The sequence below is a fragment of the Ylistrum balloti genome, unplaced genomic scaffold (assembly GCF_031769215.1).
Source record: "Ylistrum balloti isolate Yb309-2 unplaced genomic scaffold, AGI_CSIRO_Ybal_v1 Utg370612, whole genome shotgun sequence".
NCBI classification, from domain to species: domain Eukaryota; kingdom Metazoa; phylum Mollusca; class Bivalvia; order Pectinida; family Pectinidae; genus Ylistrum; species Ylistrum balloti.
In genome coordinates, this window is record NW_026782376.1 from 533,081 (window position 1) to 553,348 (window position 20,268).

At 35.9% G+C, this 20,268-nt stretch overlaps 1 protein-coding gene and 1 long non-coding RNA gene across 2 annotated transcripts; one reads left to right on the forward strand and one right to left on the reverse strand.

Annotated features, from left to right (window-relative positions):
- The first annotated feature begins 4,496 nt into the window (after positions 1-4,496).
- LOC132556952 (uncharacterized) lies at positions 4,497-17,417 on the forward strand. The gene is made up of 10 exons (XM_060221415.1): positions 4,497-4,910; positions 7,611-7,719; positions 7,972-8,133; positions 9,094-9,273; positions 9,769-9,842; positions 10,202-10,399; positions 11,454-11,547; positions 12,164-12,297; positions 12,798-12,941; positions 14,270-17,417. The coding sequence occupies exons 1-10, from the start codon at positions 4,497-4,499 to the stop codon at positions 14,390-14,392; spliced, it is 1,632 nt and encodes a 543-aa protein (XP_060077398.1). The 3' UTR covers positions 14,393-17,417.
- LOC132556985 (uncharacterized) lies at positions 17,418-19,923 on the reverse strand. Its single transcript, XR_009554490.1, has 2 exons — positions 19,662-19,923; positions 17,418-17,748 (listed from the first exon to the last, which is right to left on the reverse strand). It is a non-coding gene; the product is annotated as an uncharacterized LOC132556985 (long non-coding RNA).
- Between the last annotated feature and the right edge of the window lie 345 nt (positions 19,924-20,268).

The window sequence follows — 20,268 nt, forward strand, 5'->3', positions numbered from 1 at the left end:
ATTTTTCTTTTCTACTTGACTCGCTAAGATTCTGTTGTAAACAACACGCCAAGCGTTTTGGTCTCTTTTCGTGATCACTTGATATACGTAATGTTTGTTTCGGAGATGTACAATTCATGTCCGACAATCGTTATTCACGTGAGACACGAATTGAGCCGTAGCTCCCTACAGATTTTACATTGATTTTCAGAGGTTCGGAATGCTTTACTGTGCACAAATGACGCCTAGAATATCTAATGAAATAGTCATGCAGGCAATCTGTGTGTTTCACGTGACGTTAGCACACTTCTGAGGTGCATACTTGGGTGAAGGCCTTACTCTACTAATAAAACGTTGACATGCCAGACAGACCGAGTTTAAACGATGGGAGATAGGAGGATTGTCTGATTGAATTGCACACGATATAATATAAAGCTAAGGTTCAATACTTTTGTGTCGATTTTTATGAGGTCCATTTGAACTGTACAGATTTCTAATAATTGGGGAGAGAAAAGCACCGCTTGTAAAATTTGCTTTCGGTTGTATGGAAGGGGACTTTTTAAAGAAATGCTCACGGAAAGGCTGGAAAAAAAGTTACATATGTACAAAAACAGACCTTCTGAAACGAATGATATAGGGAAACGTCCAGTGAGTTAATTCCAAGATTTATCACACATTTATCACACAGCCAGCAGCTCTGTAAATCGTGTGATAATATTACACGTAAATATTCGGTGCTGAACTGCTTGTAAGACAGAGGATACATAGAACAGATATCAACCAACGTGGACTTTCAAATAAAGGGACAAGGAAGAAAGCATGCTTGGAGTTAATGGAATAGAATTAAAAAGATTTGAGGGTTATTTGGTTCAAGCTCCGAAATTGTAGGCTTCCTTCCCCATTTGGCTTTGTATAGGCAGAGCTGGTGGCAGTGCTGATATGAAAAGCCCATAGTGTTTAATGTCAATGAAGGGTGCTCTCTTTCCGTCAGTACCAGTTCCTGTTGAGGTACTGCATTACTTACAATGTATCTGGTCCATTAATTGATGATTAATGGATTAATTTCTAAGACGAAGTTTCCAGAATTGAAACATTGCAATGAATTTGTGAGGAAACTGTTTACTAATTCTATAATCGAACAACATTTAAAAAATAATGTTGATCACAATTCGTTGTGACTTTCCAATTAGAATGAAAATGGCCACATTTGTATTTATACCGATTTAATGTACTGTACTCAAAAAGTTAAGGATCATAAACATATGATTTTTCTGCCATTAAAATAGATTAAGTTTGACACTCCTTAACCACGGTTTTATAAGCAATGTGTACACAATAACTTTTCGGTAGCTGTGGTTTTATTGAAATTCTGCGTTGGCTTAACGTCAAATCAATTAAAAAGTTTGTGTTTCCTCTGAATGTCATTTTGCATCCTGTTTTGAACAATTGTTAGCATGAGACATCGCATGACAACTGCAGAGGCTGGCTGAGCAGTCGGGATGCTGCAAGCAGGACAATCACAGCGAACTTTGGCTTCACACTTCAATATGTGAATGAGTATCATTTCTCGATCATGGAATCGATTCCAGATGACCGGGAAACGTTACCGAGATATCTCGATTGGGTAGACCACGGCGTACGACAGCTCGTCAGGGCTGTAATGTAGACACTCTCAGTGGGCGAAATCGGTTTGCAAGCTCCTGTATGTTGAATAACGATATTCCGTCAAGCAAGTGTAAGAAAAAATTCTTCACGGTGAGAAATAGACTTCACAACTCTGGATTTCGAGCTCACAGACTCGCTGTACGCCCTCGAGCATGACCGTTTCTTTCGAAGAGGACGAGAGAGGGGGTGGGGTGGGTTGGGGGGGTTTGGAGGGCGGGGGTGGGGGGCGGTTGAAGATGGTAAGCCTCACAGGTTCAAGTACCAAGGTGAAATCCTTCATCCGATTGTAAGGCCCTTTAAGGGTTGAGCTGTTGAGCGTATGGTTTGGCACATTCTCCCACCCGACCTCAACCCAATCGAACATGTGTGGGACATATTACAGCAACGCATTACCGATCATCCGTGACATCTTGTCAACCGGCACGAGCTTGCTGATGTTTTTTTGTCAAGAATACCCATGAACTCCACGAATGGCTATACGGCGCCTGATTTGCAGCATGCCAAGCCGATGTCGTGCCGTTTTTGGTGCCAATGGAGCGCTCACTCATTTTAAATATTTAGTGTCATCGTGATTTCAACTATTTTAGAGAGTTATGGACTTTTTATGTACTCATACACGACACGCTTGAATGAAATTGATTCAAAGTGAGTCAGAATTATTATCAACCAGTATATTCTGTAGCGATAGACACCGTGTATCGTAATCTTTTCATCAGTGAAGTCCGATGTATTTTTCTGTGTTCTTACTCATGTTTTCAGTGTTGTATTGTATTGCGTGTTATGTTTCATATAATTCTAATATTATTTGTCTGTGGAAGACAGTTCATAACCGCATTTATTTAACCCGTTTATTATCCATCGTTTTAATTTATAGTATGCTTGAGGGCAGTATGTAGCTACATTATGTTTAGCTACATGGATGACGTCAGTGACTAGACAAGCTATTTGATGTCTATAAATCTGCTCCACGTAATTGAACCTCCGGACGTGTTGCCTTGATCACTGGATTACCTTAGTAACAAAACACTACAGACCAAATTAACGTCGTCTGTCAGTGACTGGAATCAGTTGATTAAGGGAATGTTTCAAGGTTCCATTATTCGGTCATATTTATTCAATAGCTTTTCTTACTTATAGCTCTCCATACCGGGATCTAGATGTTCCGGAACCATGGATCCAATCTCCTAGAAGGTTAATTTTTCCCGTCGTATCTAATAACGTAATAATCATATTGTGTTTGGAAAGTCGTCCAGATCAGACCAAATAAGGTGAGTCTGGTCTTAATGCGAACATTACGTCGTCTGATCAGAAGACATTATATGACAAAACACCAGGTTATATCAGCTTTGAAACTACAAGATTCTGTTATTAGACCAGTTTTATTTACAGTTTTATATACAATCCTTCTTAATTACAGCGTCACTAATCAAACAGGAACATAAGATACACTATATAGTGACAAGAAAACATCTTACAGTCGTCAACGATATCCGATTCTCTATATGATATGCAACATTTATTTATTTATTTATTTATTTATTTGGTTTAAATTTGATCGTTTAAGATATTTTTTATGGAGTATCGTCTCAAACGACAGCAGATATTGCTTAAACGTTTCTTATAAGCTACACTGTTGAAGAAAAGGAATCGCTTTCATGAAACCCAAACAAGCCTTAATGTAAAATGGGATTTTAGATGTTGTTTACATTCTTTTGGGAGACAATAGACAACTCATTAAAACATATGTTATGATCAATCTAAGGCAGCCTCAAGATTATCAAATTTCAAATACCAGATATTTCACTTTAATTTGTACTATGGTGTATTCATTACGAGGTACGAAATGATATGAGAGATCTGATTCTAAATTAGACAACAATATTGTGTACAAGGTTTATTCTTTCTATTACCTTTGTGCTCTTATTTCAGATCGGGAAGGTTACATGATGTGTCAACCCAGTGCTCGTGTAAATTAGGAAGTTTCCAAGCTGAAAGCGAATTTTTGTGTTATTCTGTAATGATTTAATATTTTTTAGATTTTCTTCTCTCTATACAAGGCAGACAAGTTGAAAACATATAACTTCCTGGCCCTGGGCTTGAGCTATATCAAAATGGTCCTGTTATTGATATCTCAAGCATTGATGGCCGCGCTATCAATGTTAGGCTATATCTGCATGAAAAACTCGATTACACTTACTGGAAAACATCCAGAATCTTTGACATTCGAAGCAAATTGATAAATTTTGTTTCTTAGGATATTCTTATACACTGAATTTAACAGTAGGCCTCTGGCTCGACCAAAAAGAAATATGACGGTAAAATCAGAGGTGTATATGTTATAAATGCGTCTCTGGTAAAATACAGTCACAATGGCTGACCATATGCTGTATTAAGTCATTGTATTCGTACATGTTAGGGTTCTTAGGCCAATTTCATAAACTTAGGATCAGTTTCTTTACATAATACATGTACTTGGTAAAACTAAAATAGAAAATTTGTTCTTTTATAAATCTATTTTACTTTTCTCATTCGCCTCTTAGATTTCAAAATTTAGACCCATGGTTGGCAACACTGTTCAGAAGGACGAGGCAGCTGTATAATGCAGTTCATTCCTTATTGAACTCTTCTAAAAAGAAATTTGTATTGAATTAGGAACACTTGCGTGTCTTTTGTGCAATCTTGTTAACATCCTCTATCGAAATACCATTTTTGCACTAGTGTACATGTAAGCGATCGTGTTCTGTACCATGTGCTGATTAATTTTATAGTGTAAATTTTCAGAATTCATTTCTTTGCTAAAATGTTTCTCAATTTGTATAAGAGTTATTCCCCCTACACCACACACTTCGCGCATGACTTACGCCGGCTGTGTATCACGGAACATGATTCGCAGACTGTCATATCTTGTTTCCGCTGGAGTGAGTGTATTGATTAATGTTTACAACTACAGTCCTGTTGCACGATTTAGACCTATTTTGAGTTCATACCCGGATATAGGTGTTATCGCTGTCACATACTGGAACTTAGCAGGGAACAGCAACATGGAACTGAAGGGGCGCGTGATTGTGTATTCAATTTTGGGATGCCCTCACTGTATGAGAGCGAAGAATACCTTACAGGAGAAAGGTGTTCCGTATACTGACATTAGTTTGGAGACCTACCCGCAATGTCGGGAGGAAGTGAAAGCACGCACTGGCAGACACACCGTTCCTCAAGTGTTCTTCAACGCTAAACATATCGGGGGAAATGATGATCTGCAGGCACTAGTATGTTTTGTTTACCTGTGTAATTAGCATGTTTAGTAAGCAAGTACAATGTATGCTCCATTGACTGATTGATATTGTTAGATTCACCGGACCGTGTACACAGGAAGATAATTTATGCCAGAACTTCAGCAAAATAGAAATCCACAGCCTGGTATGGGGTGTGGTCTGAGAGATTACAGAACGTGGCAGACAGTTTTACATGTATAAACAGTGATGGAATAGTGATTGGGATGCATACATGTAGATAATGCAGGACTAAGGTTTGCCTCAGTGGTCTGGGGATAGGGACAACCCCAGTGGATAAGGGAATAGAGACAGCAATTTTAATTCCATGTTACTCAATTACCAAACGTATATGTTCCCAGCAGCCCTAAACTGGCTTAACTTAAGCTATAAATGTCACTGTCTTCCATTTATGTGTCAGTTGATTTTGATTATGACGTGATTCAGTTTGATCGTGACCATATATCCACCTGCTGTCCAATATGTAACCCTGGAAAAATACTAGCCGCAATATACAACTCGGCAAGAGAGAACTTTTCTTTAGCTTGACTGTATGAGCGCAGGTTTAGCGTCAAACTAGTAAGCAAGGGGTCCCAGGTTCGATTCCTAGCAAAGGCATCAAAATAAATAATTACTTCTGTTACTTTGGCGCCTATGTAGGGACCCGGGAATAGTACTTAGCCATGCCCTAACAGCATCACTGTAACCACTGGTAATTTGAAGATGAGTTATTTCCTGGAGGGGGGGTATGTAACCCTGGAAAAATACTAGCTGCAAAATACCGCTCAGCTATGGAGAACTTCTCTTTATCTCAATCGTTTTGACGTCAGACTAGTAACCCAGGGGTTCCGGGTTTGATTCCAAGCGAAGGCATCGAAATGAATAATGACCTCTGTTACATATACATATGATTACTTATGAGTAGATAGAATAGGGACACTGGAGATCTATATCAGGAAGGGAAACCATTGAACTGTATCAGGGAGGGACACTGGAGATCTATATCAGGAAGGGAAACCATTGAACTGTATCAGGGAGGGACACTGGAGATCTATATCAGGAAGGGAAACCATTGAACTGTATCAGGGAGGGACACTAGAGATGCTTTTTCAGTAAATATTGTATCAGGGATGGACACTTGAGATGTCACTACAGATATTGTATCAGGGATGGAGATCTATACCTGGAAGGGAAGCCATAGAACTGTATCAGTGAAGAACATTGTAGATATTGTATCAGGATCGGACATGATATATATATATACAATTGTACTCAATCATTTAGGGAAATTACATTAGTACTGTAGACTCTATATCAGGGAAGGACACTATGGATACAGTATCCACGAGGAACACTGTAAATATTGTATCAGGGAAGATCACTGCACTCAATCAGGGAGGAAAGCTATCAGTTAGGTATATTGTGGATACAGGTAGTGTATCAGGGACACTAGTTACTAGTGCATCAGGGAGGGACACCATAGACCTGTATCAGGGAGGGGCACCATAGACCTGTATCAGGGAGGGGCACCATAGACCTGTATCAGGGAGGGACACCATAGACCTGTATCAGGGAGGGACACCATAGATCTGTATCAGGGAGGGACACCATAGATCTGTATCAGGGAGGGACATTATAGATCTGTATCAGGGAGGGGCACCATAGACCTGTATCAGGGAGGGGCACCATAGACCTGTATCAGGGAGGGACATTATAGATCTGTATCAGGGAGGGGCACCATAGACCTGTATCAGGGAGGGGCACCATAGACCTGTATCAGGGAGGGACATTATAGATCTGTATCAGGGAGGGACACTAGGTATTGTTTCAGGGAGGGACACCATAGAACTGTATCAGGGAGGGGCACCATAGACCTGTATCAGGGAGGGGCACCATAGACCTGTATCAGGGAGGGACATTATAGATCTGTATCAGGGAGGGGCACCATAGACCTGTATCAGGGAGGGGCACCATAGACCTGTATCAGGGAGGGACATTATAGATCTGTATCAGGGAGGGACACTAGGTATTGTTTCAGGGAGGGATATTATAGATCTGTATCAGGGACACTAGGTATTGTTTCAGAGAGGGACACCATAGATCTGTATCAGGGAGGGACACCATAGATCTGTATCAGAGAGGGACACCATAGATCTGTATCAGAGAGGGACACCATAGATCTGTTTCAGAGAGGGACATTATAGATCTGTATCAGGGAGGGACACCATAGATCTGTATCAGGGACACTAGGTATTGTTTCAGAGAGGGACATTATAGATCTGTATCAGGGAGGGACACCATAGATCTGTATCAGGGACACTAGGTAGGAGGTACATTTTATTTGACTTAAATGGCTACATGATCATAGGGTTTCTTCTTCCCCAAATCATTGTGGTACTGAGTGTCACTTTTAGAGTGTTTCTTTGGTCTAATGTAGAAAAAACAAAGAACATGTTACACAACTATGAATTCATAAATTTACACAAGATTAATATGTAAGTTTGTTCTGTGTAAAGTGAGATTTAATGCATGAAAATCTACAGCAGCTGACAGTTATCTTTCAATCAAAAATGTCTCATTTTATGGCCTATGTTAAATTTCCAAATTTACCAAATTAAACATTATGAAATTTTAAAGTTAAAAATTGAATTCTCCTAATCAGAAATGAATGATATCATGAGAATTTTGTTTGTAAAGGTGAATGACAAGAGCCAGTGGGAGGCAAGCATTGAAGAACTGAAGACCACAGCACCAGGGAGTGATGCCCCTCAGATACCAGACCCCAGTACAGCCATCAAAGACTCCGGTACTATTACCACCTACTTCATAACTGTTTTAACAAAAAACAAAAAGAACAAAAATACAAAGACACAATTCAAAACAAAGAAAATAGATTCTACCCATTAAATCAATCATATTTGGATTAGGTAGGCCAGTTACAGTAAATGTTTTTATAATTTTCATCACGTGCATTTTTATTGTATACATGATTGTATTAAGTGCAATATAAGTAATTTATGGAGAGTGAGAACCCAGTTTAATGAATTGCCTGTTTCAGATGCTGGCGAGTTTGTATGTGAACCAGATGAATATGCCAAGCTGGTGGAGGACCTGAAGACCAGTGGTCTTATCAAAGATCACTCCCGCATACTCACTACCTATAAACGGTCCTTTGTTGGTCGCGAGTTTGTGGACTGGGTGGTCAAAACAAAGGGGCTTGGTAAGATCATTTTTACTCTTTCTGACATGGAAATTATCTGTACAATATGGAAACTGGTATCATTCAAAATGGTATAGGTTCTTAGATCTCTTGGTCCCTTAACTTACATAAAACTTACATAATTATACTGCAATGAATTAGTATATACTTACACAATACTTTTTACTCAAAGTCAGAATATGGGTTTATTATGGGACATGATAAAATCAGATTTGTTGATAATTTTATGAAAGAGTGGGTGGGCTTATTACCAAGCATGGGCTTATTGTTGGATATATATGTAGAGTCAATCAAGCACTCATTTAGGGCTGACTTTTTACATTTCTTCAAAACTTGGATACGTATACAGACCTGCAGAACTGACTTTTGTTACCATGTAGGATCAGGCAACTGTATATATGTTTCTCTAAAATTGGCTGTTCACCCAGGATACAAATTTCTGAACTCAACTTGTGTGTTGGACCAGCAGTGAAGCACAGATACATGTAGCTATTGCGACCAGTGACCATCTTGTATTTTGACAGTTTGTTTTCACTATTTCCTGTCAACCTATGTTACTTCCATTCATGCATTTTCACCCAGAGAAAATAAGTGGATTAAAGAGAAAAGAAAGGAAATTATCAAACTAATGAAGAGTTAATAGAGATCATGAGATGATGGGCAATGATATCCCTGTGGACTCCTTGTTTCCAGAGCAGAGTGATGAGATGTCTCAGGCCCTGTTTTTATACACTTACCTATGGAGAATGGTCTGGCTCTGTTTATATATGTTTGTGTCCAGAATGGAGTGCAGTTATATTAAAATGGGTTAGGCCCTGTTTACAAATATAATGTATGTATATTTGTATTTCCAGAAAAGAATATAGCTTATGAAGAATGGTGAGGCACTGTTTATGTATATTTGTATATATTTCCAGCTCAGAGTGCAGTGTATATTTTTGTACATGTGTGTATTTCCAGAGCGGAGTACAGCAGTTGAGATGGGGCAAAATCTGATTGACAAACACTTTGGCCACAATGTGAAGAGTACTAGTGATGAAGTGTTCCAGGACTCTCCTGACAAGTATTACAGATTGTTGGAGGACGATGAGTCCTCCGCCCTCAACGCAGGCGAAATGTCGCAGTGCGAGCCCAGACCTGGTGTGTATATGTATTCATATCATTTCTGATATTTTCTAAGACAGATGATGTAATCTTTAGTTAGACAGGTTCGTGCAAACTGGAAACTGGAACGGTTGATCTTAATTTGAAGTCTTCTTAGTTCAGTGAGACAGCCTTGGCTTAGTATAGTGTATCAGTTTATTTTGCTGAGTTTTTATAACATCACATGAAGGTAATATGACAAACAACAGCTATCAGACAAGGTGACTGCAATTATCCTTTTAGGAGGGAAACAAAAACACAGTTAAAACAAATTCTCTGCATATTATCGGTTCAGTTTTAATGATAATAGATTAGCTGTAAACTTCATCAGGAATCTAGGGGTGAGGTAGATGATGAAATAACATTTATATCAAATTAATTTGTGAATATATGTAAAGGTTGTGTCCAGTAAGGATATTACAAAAAATAGTGCACTGTACAAAGAAGGCTAGCTTTTATTAACAGTTTCTTATCTTTTCAAACTATGAAAAGCTGACGAACTTGGAGAAGAAATCAGAAAACTCATCTTGAAGATATACAACGCTTTTTTGTCTGCTGATGGAAAGGTAGATTAATCTTCTCAACATCTCAACATCGTGCCAAGAAAAAGAAGATTACTTTTTCATAATTACAGTTGTGGTAACAAAAATTGTTCAGAAACAGTTTTATGTTATTGTAACTCTGTAATGGTACAGGTCAGGCACATAGCCACGTCTAGTGTTTAACAGGGTCTAGAGTTAAAGATTCTTTGTTGATTATGTGTGTTCAGCACCCTAGATTGTTACAGCATAGTCCAAATATTGTACTCTTTTCTTCATCTCATTTAAGCAAAAGTACAGAAGTATTTTATACTATACTTTCTAACATTTACAAAACAAAATTTCACTTCCAGCAATAATGATTTTCTTACTTTCCTTAATATCAGAAAGTGAACTACAAAGGCATAGCTGGAAGTACAGAGTTTGAGAAATACAAAAGATTGACTAAGGAGCTCCATCGTGTCCGAATCTCAGAGGCAACTCGAGAGGAGAAGTTGTCTTTCTTCATTAACATATACAATGCGCTCGTTATCCATGCCAATGTGCATGTTGGCCCTGCAACAAACCTATGGCAGAGGTACAAGGTACGATATACATAAATAGATTCCAAAGAAAATTCCTGCGATGACTGTTGGTGAATCCTCTTGGTTTGATAAGAAAAGCAAAGAAAGATTAAGTCAAAACCATGTAATTTCTACCATTGTCTGTAATCGGTTTTGAAATCACAAGAAAAATCCATTTAAAAAAAACTTTCTAAACGAAAAACAGAATGTAAGCTTTAAAAGGAACAAAAATGATTGTTTAAAAAACTCTCCCTTAGCAAAATCAATGGCATTGAAATACCATTGTCACCATGCTCCACTGAAATACAGTTGTTTGGCTAAAGGGCTGTATTTGCATATCTGCAGTTTTATACCTCTCAAAACCTGGAATCATAACCATGCATTGAAAACCATTGAAAATTCCTTATTTGAGGATTGATAAACCATTGTTTGACCATTGAAATGGGCCAAAATATTTCCAGTTAGGTACCTTGTTAACATACTATTACATCTCAATGGTTTTCAATGGTGAATCAATAGAATATTATGAGATAAGACAATAGTGTACCAATGCTATATCACCTATCTTAAATGTGTATTACCCATAGTGATGGCAGTTTAACTGATCTTTCTTCAGACTCCATGCAAGTTCATACATTTAAATGCCATACATTCAGAGATCATTGATTTTGAAAATTGTGTTTCAATGCCAATATGACATTTGAAATATTGTGAATTAAATGGTATTCATTTGATTTCTGAGAACAACTGGGATTTCTCTAGCATTTAATTTATATTTAAATGTTTCTGGACCTTTTCTTTAAGCTAAGGAGTCAACAGATCTTGCTCCATCTAGCAGAACTTATTTTTGTGTACGGTATAAGAGTGATCTTGGAATATTTTACAACATGGTCTTGAAACCATTGTCAGTAAATATGTGTCTTCCCCTTATTTAAGGCTTGAAAAATATCAGTGTTTCTTTGAAGGTATATTTCTGCATGAATGTTGCAGTATCTGTGTATTTTTCTTGCTTGACTGGATTGCTGCTTTATTGAGATCTGTATGTATGTACGAAATATCTTATTCTCTGTTCCAGTTTTTCAACACAATAAGATATATAATTGGTGGAGAATCATACTCTCTCCAAGACATTGAGAATGGTGTGCTGCGAGCCAACAGGAAGGGTGTTGGTAAGTCAAAGGGAGATAACTTGTCTATAAAATCCCCTACCTCAGAAACTTATGCAACTTACATAAACAATGAGGAGATGGATTAAATTTTGTTCATGTATTTTGATTAAGTAACACAATGCTGTGTTAGTAATTTGAAATGCAAGTTTATTTTTTTGTATGATCATTTTTTGTTTGTTTTTGTGGCAGTTCAATGCTTATTAGTGTAAAGAATCTTAATAGAATTGCACTTTTGGGGCTGAATCAATGAAAGGTCTCAAAAGAGTAAAATGACCCTAGGTATTTATTTTGACAGTTCTGATTTTGAATTCTTGGTGATAAATGTCAATTGTTAAAAAATTCATGGAAAGAAAAAAATAAATGAAGTCACACCATTATTTTGTAACGTTAAAGTTTTGAAATTAGAAATCACTCTAATTTGCATTGTTTGTAATTTAGAAATATAAGTTGAATTGCATTAGGATCTGTTTGCAAAATTATGTTGAAGAAAAATGTATGTAAGATCTGTAAAAGCTGCTGAAAATGATGTTTTTTTTTTTAATCATTCATTTTATATATTATTAACATTTATACGAGATAAATATTTGCTGATATATCTTCAATTTGTTTTTCACAGGTATGTTCACTAGACCATTTTCTCAGTCAGATCCTCGCTTTAAAGTGGCTTTAGAGAAACACGAGCCACTCATACACTTTGCTCTTGTGTGTGGAGCTAAGAGTTGTCCGCCCATTAAAACATACTCCTCCAATGTGAGTTATTGTCGACTAGCCCTTGTTAATTCAAGTTTCTTTCAATGCAATAAATGTTAATTCAAATGGAGTTATGATCCTGTTTTTATTTTTCTAAACATGCATAGATTAATATATTTAAAAATTTGAATGAATAATTATTCTTTTATTTAATTTTCCTTCTTTCGTTGTCTACATACAAATTTCTTGGTGCAGCCAAATCAGTGTTCTCACAATTGATTTGATAACATCTAAGCAAAATAAAGTATAGGAGGGCAGATTGTAATGGATGTTTAAAGCTTTTGTCACGAAAGTCTATTTTGAAGTATAAAAGAAGGTGATTAGCCCCATTTCCTGAAGCCATGTTTTTTAAAGTTGTAAAACTGTCACATATCTTCTTTTGCTATTAGCTGATTGCCCTCACACAAACATAAAAGCAGTTTTATTGCTAATATTATCTTGCAGCATCAGAGGAATTTTACCATGGAATTTAAGCCTTAATATCTGTGTTATTGATATAGGGTATAAATGAACAACTAACGCTGGCTGCTGAGGCTTTCCTAGACGGTGGTGATGGCTGTCAGATTGATATGAACAAACGACAAGTCAGACTTTCTAAGATATTAAAGTGGTACCAGGAAGACTTTGGCAAAAACAAAGAGGAGGTAAGTCGTATTTTTATTTTCTAAAATTCTGTTACATATTATGTACATTGGCCCCTTAATAATCTGGACAACTTTGTCCCTGCAAAACATCATCAGTTATACTGGTGTCCCACACTGCCGAGTTCAGACGTTTCCCTGGATTTTAGAAAGATAAAAACATCTGTATGATATTGGTTGTTTACAGAAAGTCTGTGTAGTAGTTTATGTATTGACTGTGTTTACAGGTATTCATAGATATGTCTTTCATAGTCTGATTATGTTCATTTTCATAAATATTGTATGTGTACTGAAATCATGTTTGCTGTTACAGAATTTCTTGTCAATTAATTGTTTATTTAGACCCATGAAAACACAAAATACCTGACCATTGCTGAAACATTACTATAAAAAGCCAATTCTGTAAGCGTAAAGTATTTCTGGAGCCATAGTTCAAACTACTGGACTAATGAGTACAATTATTACGTAAATCCATTTCCTTTACATTTCCCTCTGAATTGAGACTTGTCTGTATTACTTATATCAACATCCAGATTATCACAGGGCCAATGTATATTGATGAATATTTGTGGTAAGTTTGATTGAATGTATAGCTATATGAACTCATTACTAGATTTGTCTTGTGATAAGCCCATGCCTCATAATCTGCTAGCCCACAACCTGTAAAGTTTTAGTAGAATTGACAATTAATATATGCTGTATTATTATGCTGCAATAAGCCAACCTCCCCACTCTGAGATTTGGTGTCTATTACAAGGTAATGATAATAATGAACTTGCTTAATGTTCAAATTTAAGAAATAGTTTGTGTAATTTGTGGTTTTCAAAGCAGGACCTATGAAAAGATTTTCACCCGACAGTTCAAACCATTGCTATCTGAGAATCACCATACCATAAGTAAACGATAATATTTATGTCACTTGCATGGAGGAATTGATTTTGAAATTTAATTTTTTGTCAGTAAACAAAATTAAAAAATATTTGCTGTAGGATTTGAATATAAATATGTAAGCACTACAAGCTTAAAAGATGCTCTCTTTTAAGATAATTTTCCAATATATCAATTACCACGACTATAGCATAGTTTTTATTTTATTCAAAATGCATGTATAGTTATACAGGCCATGGAATAACTATGCATCAAAGGGGAATAATTCTGGCAGACATAAGTTGACTTGTGATGAAATAATGTAACAGATTTTGTTGACTGCAGAGTATTTACTAAGTGCTACCTGACAGAGAAGCCTTCTATAAAACCAGTTTTTAAAGTGAAGAGAGGCGATGACATAAGATTTCAAACCTAACTTTTGGTTTTTTTTTTAACCTGATCAGGTACTATGCTGGATCCAGGCTCATCTTCCGGATGGTGACAGGAAGGCAAAACTCACAGAACTGTTAGACAGCAAGAAATACAGCGTTGACTATATGAAATATGACTGGGGGGTCAACTCATAGAGTTTATTTATATCAAAGAATATTAGTCATGAATGAAAAATCATACAATTATAATTTGTTTACGATTGGTAAAAGTGAGAACTATTCCCATCTCGTATCCCATTCATATTTTGAAAAATGCATGTAATCATTGGAAAAATCTTTTGATAAATTTCCACTCTACAAAACAGGAAAAAGCTATGATGTATACATGTAGTTACATACTTTCATTTTAAGTATCAAGGATATTGGTCTGTAAAATAAAATGTGATGCCATTTCTGTGTAATTTTGATATATCTGTTATTGAAAACTTAAATGGAATCTTATAACTTTGGAATAGGATTTTCAGAGTATGATGATGTTGAGTAATGAATAATACAGGACTACTCTTATTTGGTTCTCTATAGATTGATATCCAGAACATGTTTGAAATTCTAAAAGATGTTTTGTAATGTAAACTTGATTAATTTCACAACAATTGTTAACAAGTTATTTCAGCTTACAAAAATCACTCTTGTTCACCCAGATGTAAATGTGAAAGGTGTGTTACTGTAGAAGGAAACGAGAATATCCAGGAAAAACTCATGTGGTTGTACAGGTGATCCCTTATTTTTTCACATTTGATTTGAGAATCAAACCCAATACTGCTTGTTGAAAAGCAGGTGCATTACCACTGCGCCGCCCTACTATAATTCTGAAATATTCTTAGGTATGAAAATTACGTTTGTATTCATGAAATTATTCTCATTATGCTCTGATAGAAATCCTTTGTCAAAACGTTTTACTTCATTAGAAATTCCATAACACCATTTGATACTGTCAAAATTCCTGTCTAGACAAAGTCGTTGAAGTTCATCATCTTTCAAATAGGAAGTTGGCACATTATCTTAGTTTTTGTTTATGAATATAACTCTGATTTAGGTAACACGGTGACGATTTAGGTAACACGGTGACATATGTCATTTAAAAGTATGATATTTCAGCAGAGAGAGAGTCTAGTTTAACAAGATTCAAATCTGTATATGACTTTTCATCTTTTGAATCAATGCTATTTATGTACATGAAACATTTACAATGTATATTTTGTCTACAAGAGAATTGATTTTATTTGATTTAAACATGTTTTATTGCAACACAAATAGCAAACAAAAGAAATATTTGATATTGTTTGTTGGAGCCTACATGTTTTGTGATAAGATCTGACTTATTGTTTTAAAATATTGTATTTTGTTTACTATTTCATATTGTAAATGCTCTTTATTTTTATATATACACATGAAATATGACATTAATTCCTCGAAGCTGTCCCAAGGTTTGTTGCCATGAGTGTTACCATGTTATGATTGTACTCGTCTTAATTGTGATACTTTATGTAACCAACTTTATTTTCAGAATGTGTTAACATCACAAGTCTTAGCTTGTGTCCATGATATTGTATAGCAGATCAATATTTTGCTTCAAAATGCTCTTCTCCCTTAATGTTTGAATAGATTTAAACCAAATTTGGTCTGAAATATCATTGTGGGTACGAATCATTTTTTGAATTTAGAAAATTGATTTGACCCCTTAGGGACATTGGGATGGCCAGGACAAAGAATGAAGAAATTAGTCAATATTTTGTTTCAAAACACTACTCTTCTTTAATGCTTAAATGGATTTAGGGAAGTTTTGTAATGTGATCTGTCAAAATGTGGTCATATATTGATGATGTGTGCACACAAAAAAAATTATTTTGCAATTTCATGCTGTCATATTGCAATTTTTTTGTCAAAACCAGATGAAGGTAGAAGTGTTCATTTGAAAACCAATAAAATGAGGAAATAAGCAAAATATCTTTTTGTTGAAAATTGATGTTGATGCACGCTATAGATTATTATGTCTCCAAAATGGTTGCCATAGAAATTAGTAAAGGACATTAATGCTAGTTGTTTACACGATTATTAGAAATATAAACTTTTCTTTTTATTACAACAATTGCAAAAAAAAAGGTTAAAGCTTATATTTATCACTCTTGATGGCCAAATGGAAGCACAGTCTTTCTGTAGGAGGATATGTACCTGGGCAAAACCCATGTGGTGAGGCAGTGAAAGGCAAGTGTGTTATCACTGCACCACCATTTACATCATTATAACTGGTATTTATTACATATATTTACACAGTGGTACTACTGATACTGTGATTAGGAAATTACGACATAGTGCTAGAAGTTTGTCAAAAATTCTTGTCAAAAGATGAGACAAAGGACTTCAATTTTTCTTATGAAGTTGTTTTCAGCAGATGCAGATCTGATTCACAGTAAATGTTGTTAAAATGTGCCATTTTCAAGGTTTAACTTACATACATGCTTTTGTAGTATATCCATGTAAGTAGTTAAGATTTTATGATTTCTTGTATAAAGGTATTATTTTCATAAACAAAATTATCATCATGGTTTTTCATGCACTTTTTAACTTTAATGTAACAAAATTAAAAAACATCTCTCATTAGGGAAAGTGTAAGACATTTCTTGAAAGAAACGGTGCCTTATGACTATATATATAGTTATATATAGAAATTTGTACTGGCATTATCTTGGGATTGTTTCAGAAAAAACAGTATACTGTGCCATAATATACAAATTATTTATCATCAAAATGTTGATACTGGATGGTTAAGTATATTTACCCTCCATGTTTATCCTTATCATTAATTTATTTCGTCTTACCCTCTATTCCAACAAATTTTCACTCTGACAAAAACTCTCTTTTACTTGATATTAAACATACTTTATGTACAGGTGTGAAATGGCAGTGTTACAAACCAAATGTTTGATAATTTAAGGAATAACCCAAGTTATGATATTAATTATCGAGTAGCAGTCCATCCATTAATTGATAACCCTTTAAGTATGCAGGCTCCTTCACCTGTTAACAACAGGTGCCTTACATTGATGTCATTTGCCTTGTTAACAGTGAATTGATACTGGAGGTCACTTTTGTGAAATGTTCTTTATATCTTTTCATTATATATTTCATTCCTTTCTGAAAAAAAACTTATAAACTGCAATTGTCTTTTCATTTTTATTTTAGCACAGTAGATGCATTATGGCATGTATATGATTATAAGGAAGATATTTTGATATTCATGAGATCATGACATGTTTACTAGGGAAGCAGAAAATACCTTTAATTACCTCACCTATTCTGAAAGTGAACTTATGCCATGGCTATGCATATATATATTGCTTATTGGCTTTCAGGGGCCATGAAACAGGGAAATTTAGCATGTTTTTTTTTTTTAGATTCCTTCTTCTGTACATATGATCGATTTTCTGCCCAAATGCAGCATGCCTGAGTGAAGAGAAATCAGTTTTGTAGAAATGTTGGGTATCGGCTTCCTGGAACAGAACAGAAGGAATTTAGAAAATATAAAGCAAATACTTTAAAATCCCACTCCTCCTGCACTCGAGGCCAGGATATTATTTTTTAAACATTGATTTTTGTTTTATCACTCATGACTGACGTTATTTAAAAGAAGTATCAGCAGAATTCAAGTTTATGTGCCGGTTGACAAATCCGAGGTCCTCGGTCATTAAAAATACACTGCACTGGGCCTTTTCGTTATTGAGAAGAAGTTGTTCAAACATTTAAACATATTCGATCTCTATGACCTTTAAAACGGGTCAAGGTCCTTCATATTAACAAACTCGGTAGCCTTTCATGCTACATGCCTAATACCAAATTCGACCCATGTGACCTTTAAGCGGGTCAAGGTCATGCATATTAACAAACTTGGTAGCCTCTTCATCACATGCACAGGCACTCGAGGCCAGGATATTATTTTTTAAACATTGATTTTTGTTTTATCACTCATGACTGACGTTATTTAAAAGAAATATCAGCAGAATTCAAGTTTATGTGCCGGTTGACAAATCCGGAAACTTGAATTCTGCTGATATTTCGTTTAAATAACGTCAGTCATGAGTGCTAAAACAAAAATCAACGTTTAAAAAATAATATCCTGGCCTCGAGTGCCTGTGGCCCAGTGTAGTGAAATTAGGCATGAAGCATGCTTGGATGAAGGGCTACCATGTATGTTCATATTATTGACCTTTACCTACTTTCAAGGTCAAAGTTGTCAAGTATGTCAAAATCTTTAAACAGCATCTCATTAACCAAAAGGTCCATGGTATTGATATTGGGCATTTAGCATGTCGGGATGAAGAGTTACAAAGATTGTTAAAATGAATCACCTTGATCCGCTTTCAAGGTCATAGGGGTCGAATATGTCAAAATCTTTAAATGACTTCTCTATTTCCAAAATGTCCATAGTGCTGATTTCTGTCCTTTAGCATGCTGGGATGATGTCCATCGCCACCTTTGCGTCAGAATTAGTAGGGGGTATAGCTTACATGTGTGTCTACGTCCGTGTTGTCATCGTCTTCATCTTCCTGGTCCGATGTGTGGTATGATATTTGATAATGTCGTCGTCATCTACCACTTCATTTGGTGCGAGTTTTTGTTCATGTCTACAAATTGTCTCACTGTGAGGCACAAGTCAGGGTCCAGGTCAGTTCATCTTGCAATCTTTTAAGCAAATACAATCAAATCAGTATCCGGGTTTTTATAATCAGCTGATATCCCCGACTGTACGTCGTCACGTAGTACGATAGCACACCTCCGATTACCTGCTCTGTCAGGTCCAGGAATGCTATGCCGATATGCGGGTTAAGCGGTTTAACAGGTGGCATTACAACGGGGTTTTTACTATTCATAATATAATATAATCAGGCAAACGAAAGAATATTAATGAGAGTATATTCGAATTAGGAGGGATGATAAGACTGATATGATTAGACGCATGCTATTAAGTAACCCATGCTTCCCACAGCGCTCACTGACAGGTCATTACGTCAGCCTGGCGTGCCCTCTAGCAAATATATTCTCATTGCTGACTTCCTGATATTGTGCAAATACTCTCGAGTGTCTGAAATTTCTCAGCGAATCAAACCACACGGGATGCAAATGAATGTTTTGCTAAAACACAAATTAGATACACATGTCACGGACGCTGGATGTTCCGATGACCCTTTATACATATTCTTAGGCCTGATGTCACAATCCTAAGTGACCTGGCCCCAGTTGCTCAAATGTAACTAGTGGAAACATAAAACAAAAATATCAGGAACACACTTCATAATTTCACAACTTTAGATTTGTTTGGACTGGTCAGATTGACAACGTTCGGGTGTTATTTTACCGTTAACGCTCTGGGTATTTTAAGTGGCAACAATTGGAATTTTTCACTAACCTCTGAACAACCCGGGTCAGGTCGGCGGATCTCCCTTTATATGCAAACTGACGCGTGTCTAACATTTTCAAATTTGTTTTTCAACACAGACACATCCGATTGTGAAACTTCCCCGGCGTTGACACAAATGTCGAAATATCTATAAAGCAATCAGAGTATGAAGATCACATCGGATTATGATCTGTATTAGGTTCATTGACAGCAGAAAACGACACAAGTCTCAGTTAAAGGAAAGACATGCAATCAGAGACCTAAAACCAAATTTAAGTTCTGTTGTTGTGAAGATAGCAATATTCATATATTTTTTTACATGAATGCGTATCCTTCCGGCAAGGTAAATTATATAGGATGATGTAATGACATGTTGTAAAATACACTTTATTCTTGGATTTATTATATTGAGTAAAAATTAATTAAATGTTAACAATTGAATGATTAATCAACATTCTTTGGTTTAAGCCACGATCTTCCTAGATATCACCAGAAGGCACCAGAAGCAAAATAAATTAAGATAATCTACATTAAGCAACCTGAAGTAATGGATTTGATGTGTTCATTAGAGTATAATCAGGATTTCTATGTCAATTTCATTATCATCAGAAATTGC

What these genes read in the sequence shown, in the direction of transcription:
- LOC132556952 (XM_060221415.1), top strand. Translation starts at nt 4,497, where the DNA reads ATGACTTACGCCGGCTGTGTATCACGGAACATGATTCGCAGACTGTCA. An exon ending in GCAGTGCGAGCCCAGACCTG is followed by an intron (nt 9,274 to 9,768) that starts GTGTGTATATGT and finishes AACTATGAAAAG; the next exon opens with CTGACGAACTTGGAGAAGAA. An exon ending in TTGGCAAAAACAAAGAGGAG is followed by an intron (nt 12,942 to 14,269) that starts GTAAGTCGTATT and finishes TAACCTGATCAG; the next exon opens with GTACTATGCTGGATCCAGGC.